Here is a 17434-nt window from a genome sequence, read left to right on the forward strand (position 1 = left end):
CTTATAGTTATGCAAATGTTTTCTTATTTCCTCGCAGTAGTCGTGAAAAGCACTATGTAATGCCTCGGCCGGAAACGCTAAAGATGGACTCGTATTATTTGAGGGCCTCCACTAACGTGTCGGCCCTCAAACGCACTCGTCCATCTTTTAGCGGGTTTCCGTCCTCACCTACAATGTACTATAATTCCCGTAAAAATAATGTGTATATGTGTACAGACGTGTTCGCGGTGCGGCGTGCGGCGCAAGTGCCTCAAGTGGTTCACTGTACACAAGTTCCCGCAGGTGCTAGTGCTGCATCTCAAGCGGTGAGTACATATAATAATGTGTGTACGTGTACAGACATGTTCGCGGTGCGGCGTGCGGCGCAAGTGCCTCAAGTGGTTCACTGTACACAAGTTCCCGCAGGTGCTAGTGCTGCATCTCAAGCGGTGAGTACATATAATAATGTGTGTACGTGTACAGACATGTTCGCGGTGCGGCGTGCGGCGCAAGTGCCTCAAGTGGTTCACTGTACACAAGTTCCCGCAGGTGCTAGTGCTGCATCTCAAGCGGTGAGTACATATAATAATGTGTGTACGTGTACAGACATGTTCGCGGTGCGGCGTGCGGCGCAAGTGCCTCAAGTGGTTCACTGTACACAAGTTCCCGCAGGTGCTAGTGCTGCATCTCAAGCGGTGAGTACATATAATAATGTGTGTACGTGTACAGACATGTTCGCGGTGCGGCGTGCGGCGCAAGTGCCTCAAGTGGTTCACTGTACACAAGTTCCCGCAGGTGCTAGTGCTGCATCTCAAGCGGTGAGTACATATAATAATGTGTGTACGTGTACAGAAATGTCACTTTTGATATGTCATTTTTACGATCGAGTTCACAAATATACAAGCAATCGTTCTAAATAGTAGATTGTCAACCAAGGGATGAAAGGCATTCCTTTCTGCCGAGGTAGTTTCGCGCTCGAACGCAGTGAGAGCGCCAATAGACCGAAGCTGAAATGATGCCTTTCACCCAAGTTAAGCACTCTACTTTTCATTTCGAATACGAGGAAAGTAAAATACATGTGTTTTTAACAAGCTTTTATTAGGTCGACCTGTATGTAACTAACATGTAATGGAATCTAAGGTAACTAATTTAACCATCTTCCAAGGATCGTAGCGTCATGAAAATTGGCAGCTGTATGTAGTTCTGATGACAATACCATAATATGGTACTGTCGAGCTGATCTGATGATGGAGACAGGAGGTGGCCGTAGGAACTCTGTGATGAAACAACGCAACCTAATTGTGTTAGGGGTTTTTAGAATTGTCTCGATGAGTATTAGTTGTCTGTCGTAAGGAAAGTACAGTCAGCGATAAAAGCTTGTACCAAAAATGAAATTTTTGCCAAAAACTTATTTGAAAAGCATGACTAAGTATACATTTTTATACATTTTTTTAGGGAACTTTCAAATAACAATTAAGGCAAAAGTTATCGTTACTCGTATTTATGGAACGGGGAGTCAAATACCAGAATGGAAATATCAATTGCTTATCGTAAAAAAAGTCATAAAATCGTACTTGGAATCTAAAATGAACAACAATGACCCTCTTTCAGAGCATGAGAAATGAAATAGTTATTTGTACAACAAGAGATCAAAGTTTGATATTTCTTCGAGTGCTTATTTTGAGTCCCGTGCAAGCGAAAGATTCTATAATAGATTCACGAGCGTAGCGAGTGAATCTAATTTAGAATCTTGAGCGTAGTAAGGGATTCAAAAGCGCACGAGATGTAAATAACTTTGATCTCGTGTAGTACACATAAATTTTTCACCTTAAGCAGTGAGAACATACCTAGAGGGACAGAGATAATAGAACCCAAGTATATCGAACTTGTATTAGACCCCGCATGTTGAAATGACATTTGACTATAAAGGTCACTTGAATGTCATTTTGTCTCACTCAGTGAGCAAAATGCGATTTTGCTCACTGTTTTTAAGAAGCAAAGTACCCTTGTTCGAGCTGCTGAGGTGAAAAATATATTTACACGACCTTATGGTCAATGTCTTAGAGGCGTGTTAACATATTTTTGGAACATTGATTTGTAAAGATGTTTGTGAACTTTCTTACCTTACCCCTGTTTTGCTTCTCACCTAAATATGCGCCACCTATATTCTAATTCTATTGTCTCCGACACCAAAATGTTGTCTGGAAGAGATCGCTCTTAAGCGATAAGACCGCCTGCTGTTACATCTATGCCTCTATTCAATTGTCTTTGTTTATGTTACTGTACATTTACTGTAAACTATGTGAGGTGTGCAATAATAGTTATTTACGATACAAGTGCGGAAAAGAGGAAATTCGAAACGAGTGGCGATAAATTAAAACACGACCGAAGGGAGTGTTTTAAATCGACACGAGTTGCGAATTAACTATTCGCACGTGTATCGTACAACGTTTTACAGCACATATGGCCCTTTAAACTTTTGACATACGCACGAAAAGTGATATTTTACGCACTAGTGCGGGAAAATGGGACCATATGTACTGTAAAGAGTATTGTATTGTAAACATGCTTGTTTATATTGGCAGGTTCTCACCAACGGAGCGTTTCCGCGGCAAACTGAATGTGGTGGTGGAGTTCCCTCTGACAGGGCTGGACATGTCGCCGTACGCCGCCAGCAAGTCGCAACAGGCCGTCTACAACCTGTACGCGGTCAGCAACCACTCAGGTAAACACACAGACAGACAGACTGAATGTGGTGGTGGAGTTCCCTCTGACAGGGCTGGACATGTCGCCGTACGCCGCCAGCAAGTCGCAACAGGCCGTCTACAACCTGTACGCGGTCAGCAACCACTCAGGTAAACACACAGACAGACAGACTGAATGTGGTGGTGGAGTTCCCTCTGACAGGGCTGGACATGTCGCCGTACGCCGCCAGCAAGTCGCAACAGGCCGTCTACAACCTGTACGCGGTCAGCAACCACTCAGGTAAACACACAGACAGACAGACTGAATGTGGTGGTGGAGTTCCCTCTGACAGGGCTGGACATGTCGCCGTACGCCGCCAGCAAGTCGCAACAGGCCGTCTACAACCTGTACGCGGTCAGCAACCACTCAGGTAAACACACAGACAGACAGACTGAATGTGGTGGTGGAGTTCCCTCTGACAGGGCTGGACATGTCGCCGTACGCCGCCAGCAAGTCGCAACAGGCCGTCTACAACCTGTACGCGGTCAGCAACCACTCAGGTAAACACACAGACAGACAGACTGAATGTGGTGGTGGAGTTCCCTCTGACAGGGCTGGACATGTCGCCGTACGCCGCCAGCAAGTCGCAACAGGCCGTCTACAACCTGTACGCGGTCAGCAACCACTCAGGTAAACACACAGACAGACAGACTGAATGTGGTGGTGGAGTTCCCTCTGACAGGGCTGGACATGTCGCCGTACGCCGCCAGCAAGTCGCAACAGGCCGTCTACAACCTGTACGCGGTCAGCAACCACTCAGGTAAACACACAGACAGACAGACTGAATGTGGTGGTGGAGTTCCCTCTGACAGGGCTGGACATGTCGCCGTACGCCGCCAGCAAGTCGCAACAGGCCGTCTACAACCTGTACGCGGTCAGCAACCACTCAGGTAAACACACAGACAGCGACGGAATATATATAGACATCACTCTCAGTCACACAACTTTGTCAGTAGAAAAAGGCGCGAAATTAAAATTTTCTTTGGGATGATAAACCTTCGCGCGTAATTTTTTTTTTATTTACCGCTTTTTCTACTGACAGAAATGGCTTGATAGACTTATAGTTTGTTTTATTGAGTGCTACATAATTGTGTGTGTTATTATTCCGTTGTTGAATTCTTGGATGAATAGCACGACGATTAATTATTATTTTAATTTTTTTTGACATTCTTATAATTTTATTGTTGTATTTTTTTGTATTAATGTATTTATGTTTGACATCCATCTTTCATACCTACATATGTACCTAATTATAACACTGACAATGTATGATTAATGCTAATAAAATGCATATGAATGTAATACCTTTAAACGACCAATTCTTGTTTATTTATTTCTTTATATGTATACTTATTTATATATATATTTCGGGGATCTCGGAAACGGCTCTAACGATTTTGATGAAATTTGCTATATGGGGCTTTTCGGGGGCGATAAACCGATCTAGCTATTTGTTATCTCTGGGAAAACGCGCATTTTGAGTTTTTATATGTTTACCGAGCAAAGCTCGGTCTCCCAGATATTAATATAATAATATGAATATGTTGGCAGGCACGACATACTCGGGACACTACACGGCGTACTGCAAGCACCCATACACGGGCGACTGGCATGAATACAACGACTCGAGGTAGCTACATACCATTAGTATTTTATACAACCCTCATATAGTAGAACTTTTCAGTGCTGAGTGGCCTAAGTAGGTACGAGACAGCAGCAGTACACGGCGTACTGCAAGCACCCCTACACGGGCGACTGGCACGAATACAACGACTCGAGGTAGCTACATACATACCATTAGTATTTTATACAACCCTCATATAGTAGAACTTTTCAGTGCTGAGTGGCCTAAGTAGGTACGAGACAACAGCACTACACGGCGTACTGCAAGCACCCCTACACGGGCGACTGGCACGAATACAACGACTCGAGGTAGCTACATACCATTAGTATTTTATACAACCCTCATATAGTAGAACTTTTCAGTGCTGAGTGGCCTAAGTAGGTACGAGTCACAGGAAGACCGATGTGGATACAGTTTTTAGGGTTCTGTACCTCAAAAAAAAACGGTACCCTTATAGGATCACTTTGCTGTCCGTCCGTCCGTCTGTCTGTCAAGACCCTATCTCGGGAACGCGTCGAGGTATCGAGTTGAAATTAAAACCATATAGTCAGGTCTACGATCCTTTGAAGCTGGGAAAGAACCAAACTTCTAAGTTAACGTAAAAAAAAGATGCGGCCGTGTATGCCGCAAAAAACGTATATTTCGACACTCTCAAGGGAATCAAAATGTACAGGTTACTTCCCGTTGACCTAAAACTATGGAATTTGGCAAGTAATATCGCCTTATATTACAAATACAAGGAAGAATCTGTAAACTACAAATTTGTAAAAAAAAACGTTAAATTTGTACGGAACCCTCGGTGGGCGAGTCCGACTCGCACTTGGCCAGTTTTTTTAATTTGAAAGCTGGTTTCTATTCTTAGGGCTCCGTAACTCAAAGAAAAAAACATACCTAACCCTTATAGGATCACTCGTGCGTCTGTCTGTCTGTCCGACCATTCCCCCTCCCCCCTTTACCTCCGAAACTACTGGGTCTAAAATTATGAAAAACATACACAAAGGGGTCCTATACCTATAGATGACAGGAAAACCTATTAGAAATATGCAGTCAAGCGTGAGTCGGACTATAATTACTTAGGTTTTGATCCGACCCCTACGGGTTTTTAGGGTTCCATACCCAAAGGGTAAAACGGGACCCTATTACTAAGACTCCGCTGCCCGTCCGTCCGTCTGTCACCAGGCTGTATCTCGTGATCTGTGATAGCTAGACAGCTGAAATTTTCACAGATGATGTATTTCTGTTGCCGCTATAACAACAAATACTAAAAACAATAAAATTAAGATTTAAGTGGGGCTCCCATACAACAAACGTGATTTTTGACTGAAGTTAAGCAACGTCGGGCGGGGTCAGTACTCGGATGGGTGACCGTTTTTTTTGCCGTTTTTTGCATTACGGTACGGAACCGACTCGCACTTGACCCGTTTTTTTACATTTTTATTTTATTTTATTATTTTCCATGTATTTTCAGAGTGACTCCAATCAACCCGCGCAACGTGGTGTCGTCGGAGGCCTACGTGCTGTTCTACGAGCTGGCCCGCTCCTAGTGTACGCCAGTCAATACATACTAATACTAGCCCAGTCAACGAGGTGCTCCTACTTTGATCACTATTGCTCCGTCCGCTATTCATCATGATACAGCGTACAATGTTTATACGACAACGGTTTCACTCACTTGAACATAGGCAAAACATCCTCCAGACTGAGCATAGTCGCGCTACCCCCTCTGCCACGCATACGGTAAATTTACTCCATGTTCGAGTCGAAAGTATCTTTGTGTGACGTCCGTGAACTCGTTCGTCGTTTGAACGGACCAATCACAGCACGGAATCTCGCTAACCTCGTCCCGCGCACCCCCGCATTTTTGGTAGCATCGGTTGCATGAAATAATTGCTCTAAACTCCGTCTAGAGGATTCCTAGTCTATGCACTTGAATTTTTAGTCGCTATTGGCGACATGTTTTGGGCCCGTCGGGGGCCCTTCCTCAGGCTCGAGTGCTCGCGGCGACTGCAAAAAATTCAAGTGAGTGAAACCATTTTAAAATATGTCTCACGAAAGTTTAGTATCGAATACAGAGTACACTTATAGGATTATAAGGATTTAATATCAACGGTTTGTTAGATTTGACGAACAGTTATAAATTATCAAAGCCCGGTTTGACGGGAGCAAAAATGCATTTTTTTCTAGTGCTTAAAATATGGACTATTCTATCGACATCCATACGAAATTTTTTGAATCAGAATTAGAAATTTATTGATTAAACAATTGTATATTTCGAAAATTATATAAAATATTTAAAAAATACAAACAGTCCATTTTAATTTTGTGTACAACTATCGGCCCGATTCGAGCTTTAAGATAAGTCAATTAATAGATCTAGAAACTATATGGATTTGATACGTCAGTGTCAAATGTGAGGTTTCTTCAAACAAAAACGTCACTTTTGACACTGATATATACTATCGTTTCTAGGTCTATTAATTGACGTATCTTAAAGTTCGAATCGGGCAGTATAATACTTCTTAATTTCATAACGGTGGTACAGTACATCGTGTTTTTATATCGACATGTGTCCTCGTACTATTGAGACGTCAGCACATAATTTTTCCCGTCAAAACGGGCTTTGTTTATAAATAACGCCATATAAGTTTATTTCAAAATTTGTTTTTTTTTGGACAAAAAAAATTTTTTTTGAAAGAAAACCTAAACGTAATTATTTTTTACTGTTACCGATATTTGGTATACATAGTTAACTTGTATTTTTTTATTATATCTAAGACCACATGAAACCCATATTCTACAGCTCAAATCACGTGAATCTCGGACGGTATAAATAATGGCGAAAACACCTCGTTGACTGGAGTAAAACGAAGTTGTTTCAAATAAACTAAGAAAAAGTATTTATGTGAAATAGTCCGCTGAATATTGTTACCAAAATGTTTCGAATCGGACCAAGCTAACTATGCATGACATTTGTAATTACAAAGTGTGGCGTGTCATCATTAACACATTCATTGCCACTAAGTGCTGTGGGTTACGCTCGTAGTGCGTAGCCACGTTTTCGCCGTATGGAGCGCGTAGTCGCTACGAACAGTGTACCCGACTGTCGGGTTCTTGGCCTTGAATGTGTTTATGTCAAATTTCTATAAAAATATGACGTTTATAATGACGCTCCCACACATTGTTAAGTTGTTAAGCTTGGACGGACTATTGAATAGTTTTTTTGAAACGGCTTCATAAAGAATACAATTATGACGCAGTTAAAATGGATAACTTTATGAGAAACGAGCAATTTTCGTTGTATAAATAAGTTAGGAGTTACCAACTTATATTTTCGTACGAAATATATGTAATATTCATAGTTTGGTATCAATATTTTTTAGCATTTAATAACATTATATTAGTGAACATAAAATTATACATTGATACGATAAATGTGGCTCTCCATCACAAAAGGGTCCCTGGTTCATGTGTTCTGTTGGAATTTTAGATAAAAATGACCTTATTGCACTTGAAGTATAAGGAGCCTTCTGTGATGGAAAGCCACAAATAAATAAAAGAAGACACTTATTTCGTTGAGTTTTAATACGGACGCCTGCAGGCTACGGTGTCCGCTTACCATCAGACGGTCCGTACTCTTATTTGCCACATGAACGAAAAATTGCTCGTTTTAGCCATCTTGCCTCTAAACTGCAAACTTTAGTTTTAAATAGAAATAAGATAAAATTAAAAAGAGTGGACAAAATACTATAGAGATTTTTTTTTTCATAGCATAGACCAGTTAACAATAACGACTGATATACGAAGTTGCGTTATTCTTGTTAAAAAGGCGCTGTCTCAGTTCCATATATTGTTTATGGGCCTATGAGCTACGCAAGTGTTATAATTATAACGCCATCGCTAGTTATCAAATGTGACGTTCCACGGGAAAGGATACCTTATGGAGGTCGGCGCTTAAGACACGAAGCACCGCATTATAGTATGCGCAAAACAGACGACTGGGGTCATATCACTGTCTCTCTCACTCTACCTACGACCACGCGAGTGTGAATGAGAAGTTTTACGACCCCGGCCGTCAGTTTGCGTCTACTATAGTATTGGCGCGTTGTTAATAATAGCGTAGTTATAAGGTACCTTTACCCGTGGAATGTCACAAATGGTGTTTTTGACGGTCTGTTGTTAACTGGTCTCTGGTTGATAGTATACAGACGCGTTAAAGTTGTAAATTGCGTCCTTATGTACATATGAGTGTATATGCTTATTTAATTATTAATATATAAAATGATAAATATAAAAATAATTTATTAAACTATTTATTGTGAATGTTATTTAGTATATCCTGATTATGTGAGGTAAGTTGGGGTAATCTTGAAAATATAACTTTTACTGAGAAATTACGTTAGGTACGAAATTAGTTAATAGGCCCCGTGCGTGAACTATAGGGGGCAGCATAGGATCCGTCAGATTTTTGCGCGAGGCGTAAATGTGTCGTTTATGCTTCCGATGTAGCCCACAAGATGGCAGAACCTACTATGCACAAGGAAACGTACCGACGAGAACGGTAGATGGTAGCACTTGCTTTTGCAAAGTACATGTGCACATATGTTTCCGATTCAGGCCACAAGATGGCAGACCCTCCAACGCGCACGGTCCCTATAACTGTTTACTATTGAAATCGAAATAACCCAAAAAATGTTTTTTTTTTAAAGTAATTAGTACACTTTTTAGAAAAAAGTTATTTAGGCCAAATCTCACCTCACACAATTTGGATTCTCACCTTTATTAGATAACTAAGGTCCACTTGCACCATCCAACTAACTCGGGGTTACGTGATTAAACCGTTAACCCAGTGTCAAATTGCACTGGTAACCATGGTAACACCCGGTTTAACCGGTTAACCCCGGGTTAGTGAATTGGTGCAAGTGGCGCTAATTGTATTACTGCATTACGGTTTTCTAGTATTATTTATAATTATAACTGACTATCAGGAAAGTATTTAAAATATACGTAAGTTAACAATGGGGTTGGCAACTGTCAAAGGTTTGCATAGATGGCGCCATCATAGCTGGCCCCTTTTTAAATAAGATTTGGCTTAAAGGGCTGGCATCCAGGGCATTAAAAATTACGTAATTCTAGGGCTTGACAGGACAAGCTATGGTAGCGCCATCTGCTAAATGCTTCGACCGGCGAACCACATTCTGTTAAAATACGCTGAAAATAAAAATATACATTAAAACCTTAATACGATTATAAATTTAAACTTAAAGGAAAAAAATATTAAATCGTACAAAGGGCTTTACTGTATTTTATAATTCAAGAATGTGTCCGTATACCAATACGATCTGCGTGTAGAATAAAAGAGGTGCTTTGGGGTAATTACGAACGGCCAGTAATTCCATAATTCGACTGTTATATTTCTCAAATTCATGCTATTATATAATTTTGATTTCACATTATAACTTATGAATATAAGCAAAAAAGTCCTACGAAAAAAATCGTGGCCTCTAATTTAAAAGCTAAAATAGATGGCGTTATAGTGCGCCATAAATTTTGTGGACACTGAATCGAAATTGCGAACCGAATCTATATATTATTGTAATTCAGTTGCCATCAGATATATCGGAGCGGCCAATGTGTTTAAAAATATCTGAACATGCACTTTAACGTCTTGATATTACAGGTTTTGATTGACTGAATATTACAACTGGTTTTGACTGGACTGGTTTTGTTCAGATATTTTTGAATACTGGCCGCTCCGGTCTAATGGTGACTGTTTAGCAATACAGCGCCATCTGTATCAGCTGTCAAATTTAACGAATTTGTTTTATACTTTATACTATCAGTGAACGTTTGTTTTAAGTGTAACGCGTAAAAGTAGAGATGTTTCGTAATAACCCCAAAGCACCTCGTACAAAGTTCCCTCCACCATAATGTTATATTCTCACATTTATAATATAAATATTTAATGCAAAAGCTTTATCATTGATAGTCAATTCGTTTTAAATTTGTTGAGTTTTTAAAAATCTATCGAGAAATTAGGTTATTACATTAATTGTACTTATGTCACGTGAAGCTTGGTTGGAGTTGGATTACTCATAATTTAAGCTTTTTTAACAAATATACATACACCGTGGGCCTTAGAGCATTTAATAACTGGAATCGCCTTTAAGAGCTTACCCCTCTGCCGAAAACCGGCTATTTGTACTAGGGATGTTGCGGATATTCGCATCCGCATCCGCAAACATCCATGATTTTCAACATCCGCATCCGCATGAAATCGATGCGGAGCATCCGCATGATGCGTATGTCGACCAAGTCGGTAACAGGGACGTATTAGCGGCGGCGCCGGCGGCGTAAGTGCTAGGTAATTTCGTCATTATATACAACGAAATCGTCTAGATCCCGAAAAGTCGGCCAAGTTACAGTTTATTAAATAAAACGCACCTATATTCTTGTTCAAATATCTAAACGTTTCGTTTATTTTTAATAAAAATTGCTAAAAATGAAATATTTGACGTTTTTTAAGTACCTAATCTTGACATCCGCATCCGCGGATGTGAGACTTTAAATATCCGGATCCGCGGATGTCAAAAAATCTGCATCCGCAACATCCCTAATTTGTACGTTACGTGCAAATCATGTAGAAATAGCAATACATTTGACGTCCCCTCCCCCGCAAACATCGGCAGACTGTTTTGTACAGAAAATGACAGCCACGACGTCTCCAGTTACTAAATGCTTTAAGCCGTGGGCCAATTAAACCCCACAGATTTTAACCACGCATTCCAGAGGTCATTAAAGGAGCAAAAACTGTTATATGAATTTTGGGCAAAAAGTTTTTTTTTACAGAAAAAAAATTTTTTTTGGCATTTTCTGCACACAACACGTTATTTCTTTTTACATCTTGGCGAAAAAAACATTATAACGAATAAATTAGAATTGCGAGTTTTCTTTAAAACTTTAGGTAATGTTTGTCAGTAGGTGTGTCTAAATCAAGTCACATAGTCGCAGCGTCGCAGACAAAACTGCGTTTTTCACTAAGTTTTTATAGAAAATAAATTTCACAAAAATTTACATTATCTCTAAAACAAGATCGATTTCAGGAAACTTTGTATGACATTTAAATCTCGAAATGCAGTCAAGAATACACCTTTAAAATCTCTCCGGTTTAATAGGCCCACGGTGTATATCAATGCTCTTAATATGTGATAAACTTTGATATGGAAATTATAAGGAGTTTTCGGAAACTATATGCCTAGCAGATATCGGATTTTACGTGGCAATTTTAACCTTTTCGACGCCGTGTCAAACACAAAAGCTGTCACTCTGACGCCAACGTCACCGCTACTTATGACAAGGCAGTATGGCATAGAGCTCTAGCCTGTCCAGATGGACGAAAAAAAAAGCCAACGTCACCGAAGTGTCAAAACTGAAGTTGAACTTTATGCATATGCACATAGTGTCATTCTGATTCTGACGACCCGTCTGGCATAGTGGGTAGTGACCCTGCCTATGAAGCCGATGGTCCCGGGTTCGAATCCTGGTAAGGGCATTTATTTGTATAATCATACAGATATTTGTTCCTGAGTCATGGTTGTTTTCTATGTATTTAAGTATTTATATATTATATATATCGTTGTCTGAGTACCCACAACACAAGCTTTCTTGAGCTTACCGTGGGGCTTAGTCAATTTGTGTAAAAAATGTCCTATAATATTTATTTATTTATTTATTCTATGGAACTTGCTAACTATGTAAACAAACCGCCATATTGAAATTGTCTTTGAATGATGAATTTACTAGTGACTTGTTTACATAGTTAGCAAGTTTCATAGAATGACACTTTAGGTCTATTTTGCTCTGTGGTCTGTGAGGGATTAACCCGTCTTATCGGACTTACGGTGCGGATATATCCGTCGTTGGCGTGGAAAAGGTTAAAGGACAGGTAAGGAGTTCCTATACTTGCTGTAACGATAAACTCAATTTATATATTCTTACTAAAATAAAATTGATATTCGGTTTAACCTCTTGGACGCCAATGACCGATATATCCGCACCGCAGGTTCAACGCCAAAGACCGATTAATCGGTCACAGACCACAGAGCAACATAGACCTACTACGTGCATATGCATAAAGTTCAATTTCAGTTTTGACACTTGGGTGACGTGGCGTCCGCGTGACAGGTTTTGTGTTTGACACGGCGTCGAAAAGGTTAACAGTTTCTATCATTAATTCGTCTCTGTTAAACAAATTCGGATCATCACAAATTCACAAATATAATTACTTCTTGTAATTTCTATATCACTGTAAAAAAGTGTCGTTTCTAGAGAAAAGGGATCACTGCGTATACGTGTACGTTATTTTTAACATGTTTAAAAATGTAAGCAACGCATATGTTTAGCTGTTTGAGTTGCAAGCGTCCATATGCCACTGTAACCGCTTACTATCGTACGATATGTATGCTCGTTAGCCACCGAGTGAAAAAGAAAATAAACGTGACCAATCATGCCTTCACTGGTGCCTTTTCTTTGAAGGTGACACTACCCCGCGCGACAAATGATGGCGCCTATGACAGTTCTGTTTTATATGGAGTAGCTGCCACGTAAATTTTTTTTATTATTTAGGACATTAATTTATTTAGAACTAGCCACCCGCCCCGGCTTCGCACGGGTTACCCAAAACCTTAAATTATACACCTAAAACTTCCTCAAGAATCACTATTGATAGGTGAAAACCGCATTAAAATCGGTTCAGAAGTTTTTGAGTTTATCGCGAACATACATACAGACAGACGTGCCGGGGGACTTTGTTTTATAAGGTAACAATCAAATATTAAAAGACTTACTGTCATATTGCTTTAATATTTTTTTAATAATGCTTAATCAGAAGATACTTGAAGCACAGAATAAATAATAGTACTACCGTACAGAAAGGAAACTTCCTACAAAACCGAAGTTTGACAGCGATTCAGGGTTGAATCATGCTGTCCCTTTCTTTAGGCTATTTAGAGTTGTCAAAATTCAGGTCATTATCTTATCTGTGGTCGTGCACGCAAAGGGTCGTCAAGTTGTGTCAACCCTAATAATTGCTCGGAGCAATGCTGAGCCGAGCGGAGCCGAGTTAGCCCGAAGGGAGGAGTTTCGCACCCCTGCTTGAAGTAACTGTCACAGGGACCATCATTCGACGCGAGCGGTATAAATTAGTTCCTTCACCCATCACATTATTTATTACTCTAATATCGAGAATGTTGCCATCTCTGTCCCCCACTAAAATAGGTTTATTTCGTCAGGTGACAAGCAAAACTCACTAATTACTAAAAAATAATTAAACAACAATCAACCTTATTCGAGTACTGATATGGTTCACTATGGCTATGACCTTGTGGTGGTAATTAGTGAGTTTTGCTTGTCACCTTGACGATTTATACTTTTGAAGTTATGCGTGAAACAATACAAATTTATCTGAGCTAAATATTATGTACAGTTTATCTATAATATGAGTGGTTCTGTAAGCTGTAGGTGTAGACCTCGCGAATACCCAAGGCTCCGCCATTTTCAAATAAATGTGAGGCCATATGAGTCGTTTTCAATTAAAGAGTACCACATTGTTGTCGATAAATTGAAGCTATATGGAAATAGCGCCTTCTTAGCAACCGACACTAAGTACCCTTTTGGTTGAGAATGGCACATTTTTGAGGTTTTTCCGAGGGCCTACAGTATCCTTAAAAAAAGGAGTGTACAGATTTTTAAAGGGTTGGGACCGCGCATGTAACAGGTCTGAAGTTGCAGGAATCCATAGGCTACGATGATGGCTTACCATCAGACAGGCCGTATGCTTGTTTGCCACCGACGTGGTATAAAAAAGCCCAGTCTATATACGTCACACTGTACGGTGTAAGGAATCACAAAAAGGTACTATTTTGGTATTGGCTCAGATATGTATGTATGTGTGTCTGTGGGGCCGTAAAGGTAAAAATCATTATATAACAAGAGGGGGCATATATTGTAATTATACATATTATATTCAGAATAATACCTATATTATTAACTCCAAATGAAGAGATAATTAAGTGATGTTTTCACTTGCGTTGAATATTGTTTAAATTTTAAATGGATGCTAATACTCGGTCCCTACAGAGTTGTATGGAAAAATAAAATATTGCATTTTGTGTGATTGTATTTATTTATGGAAAATCCCAACTAAGTTACATAATTACTAGAGATGCCACGAATATTCGGCAACTATTCGGTATTAGGCCTATTCGGCCACTTTGCCGAATATTCGGTATTCGGCCGAATGTTACCTACTATTCGGCCGAATACCGAATATCTATTGCACCTACTTAAAAAGAAAAAATACACAAGAAATAACCAAAATCTAGGTATATTTAATAATTAAATTGTATTCTTGGAAAGTAATTAAATACGAAGACATGTTTTGTTAATTAGGTACAATTTAAAATATTTTATTTTTAACATGGATCTGATTTGATTGACTCTAACTACATTAATTAAATCTGTTCAACATAAAAATATATCTTAGCAAGCGTTGTGCTTAGTTGGCGAACAGTTTTCATAATAACAGTGACTCAAAATATTCGCATGTCATGCCGAATATTCGGTATTCGGCCGAGCGAGGGGCCGAATATTCGGTATTCGGCCAAATTCACTATTCGGGGCATCTCTAATACCTAATTACACGACGACACGTGACGATGATATAATTAAAAAAAATTGTCAGTCAGGTATACAATACAATACAAATACTCTTGATTGCACACGTCATTACAGAAAACAATACAAATAATACAGGAAGAAGAGGTTAAACAACAGGCGGTCTTATCGCTAAAAAGCGATCTCTTCCAGACAACCTTTAGGTAGCGGAAATTAATAAATTTATGTCATGTCAGTAGGTGTTCCTTAAGTCTGTGGTGTTTCATATTCAATATAAGAATACAATACAATTACAATAGCATACAATTAGGTTTCTTATTATGTACACATATGTTTAATATTACTTTACCCTAATCTGTAAATTTTTTCGTTTATATTTTTTGTTTTCGATATCACTAGAAAGCTCATTGATTACATGAAGTTTTTCTTTTAAGACACTTTTTATTCTGTGTTTCAAAGCGAGGCTCTTACTAACAATGAATAAAAATATTATCTTATCTTATCTTATCTTAATCTCCCCTGTATGTGTACAAGCTTTACAGGCCTCAGTGGAGACAGTCGGCCCTGCTGGTGTGTGGAGCGCGGCGTCACACGCGCATTCCACTTTGGGCTTCGTGCGAATAGGTGTACGAGTATATCGGGGGTCCGACCACACCCTGTCCTCTACTGCGCCCTCAAGTCTAGCGCTAACCCGCACCTCGTACTCGGTGTCCGGGTACGCGAGGGGTAACGCGAACTCGCACAGTATATCTTCACAGCGCACAGACGTCGTATCCGCCTGTCGCCATTCATCTCTGAATGCCGACAGCCGGAACTCTACTCTGTACACACATACATCGCAACTCCTATAGGGCCGGTCCGGATCATCAGCGGTCGGTATCCGTACAATCGCACTGTTCCAATACAGGACAGCTTCGTGTGAACTTGTGTAGTGTGATACGTATAAATCGAAAACCGTTCCTAGTTTTATGAGCGAGTTAGTATTTATATTATATGTTTGATTGTGACAGAATATGACATAGCAAGTCGTGAGTGTAAGTGAAAAGTTTTGATTCATAAAAAGATATTGTTGTCTGCTTAATTCTGCATTCCATTTACACGTATTATCTACGTCACCTCTATAGTCGACGCAGAGCCATGTCACACGTTTTTGATTATCTTCATCGTCGAGATCTATATAAAGCAACGTGTATGTAAACTTGTCACTCGGATATAGCCACGAACATTCTATTAAACGCCAGTCATGGATAACGCACCGGAAATGTTCACACTGTGGGTAATAGTCCACTAAAATGCTTATTCGTTCTTCCGAGATAGAGGACTGGACTGGTTGTTGTTCATCCCAACACCAATAATACAGATTGTCGTCTACGCGGTTGGCCCGTGTCGTGTACATCAACGTTGTACTGTTGATTACGCTTGTCTGCAGCTGGTTATCCACTACGAGTGTAATCCGGAGAGAAGCACCATCATGCCCGCTGCAGAACACCTGGAACTCCTCGCCGTGTTGCACAAAGTAGTATTGCCACCCATTAAGTAGTTTATACTGAACCCTCGGCGACTGAAGGATCATCGCGGGCCTGACTACAACAGTCTGAGAGTCTTCGCAGCCTGTTCCTCTGTCAATACAGCTATATTCATGTTCACCGAGGTCTTGATTGTACACCTTCAGTTCAACGGTTGTCATATTAATCCTGAAAGCCTGAAGAGATTGGCCATTTAATTGTACATCGACGTTGTGTATATCCTTACTGGAACAATGTAATACAAGTTGTTTTCCGTATGTTGTAACGTAATAGTCTTTATAGAGGTATTTTGACTTATGGAGATTAATAGTCATCTTCGGTGGCAGTTGGTCCCCCTTGCACGGGTGGGCGCGGGCCCCGCCGGCACGCTCGGCAAGCGCCGCGCTCAGTACCAGCAGCAGCGCCAACACCCTCACGGCACCAGCAGCAGTCACCATTACGGACACAAGGACACACGACCGAGCAGCTCAGAGTCGCAAATAACACTGCGGAATGAGGCCGTTTCAATAACCTTTTTACATACTTACTGAATATTTTTCTTAGTTTCCTTATATTTGGCCACTTGATTACCCGCTGTATAGCGCTTCCTGTCTCGCTCGCATATAAGCAAGTATGTGCGAGTAGTGCGGAGAGTTAGCTTATCTTACAACACGATTATCCCCATGTACAAATATCGGTCAAGTTCGAGTCTTGACTTTTGTAGTGAATAAAATAAGTATTTAAGTGTAAGCACTTTATTTACGACTAAGGGCCACTTGCCCCATTCACTAACCCGGGGTTAACCGGTTAAACCTGGAGTTACCATGGTAACCAGTACAATTTGACCCTGATGGGTTAACGGTTTAACCGCCTAACCCCGATGCTGGCGATGGTGCAAGTGGCGCTAAGA

General features: G+C 40.2%; 1 protein-coding gene across 1 annotated transcript in view; it reads left to right on the forward strand.

Moving 5' to 3' along the window:
• The window catches only part of LOC134803798 (ubiquitin carboxyl-terminal hydrolase 37-like), a 59784-nt gene extending 45270 nt beyond the window's left edge, over positions 1–14514 (forward strand). The window contains exons 10-13 of the mRNA XM_063776634.1: positions 217–305; positions 2565–2704; positions 4276–4354; positions 5817–14514. Of these exons, the coding sequence (XP_063632704.1) occupies positions 217–305; positions 2565–2704; positions 4276–4354; positions 5817–5892 (384 nt within the window). The 3' untranslated portion in view covers positions 5893–14514. The remainder of the gene's footprint in view (positions 1–216; positions 306–2564; positions 2705–4275; positions 4355–5816) is intronic.
• Positions 14515–17434: the final 2920 nt, after the last annotated feature.

This window comes from Cydia splendana, chromosome 27, assembly GCF_910591565.1.
Source record: "Cydia splendana chromosome 27, ilCydSple1.2, whole genome shotgun sequence".
Taxonomy (NCBI): domain Eukaryota; kingdom Metazoa; phylum Arthropoda; class Insecta; order Lepidoptera; family Tortricidae; genus Cydia; species Cydia splendana.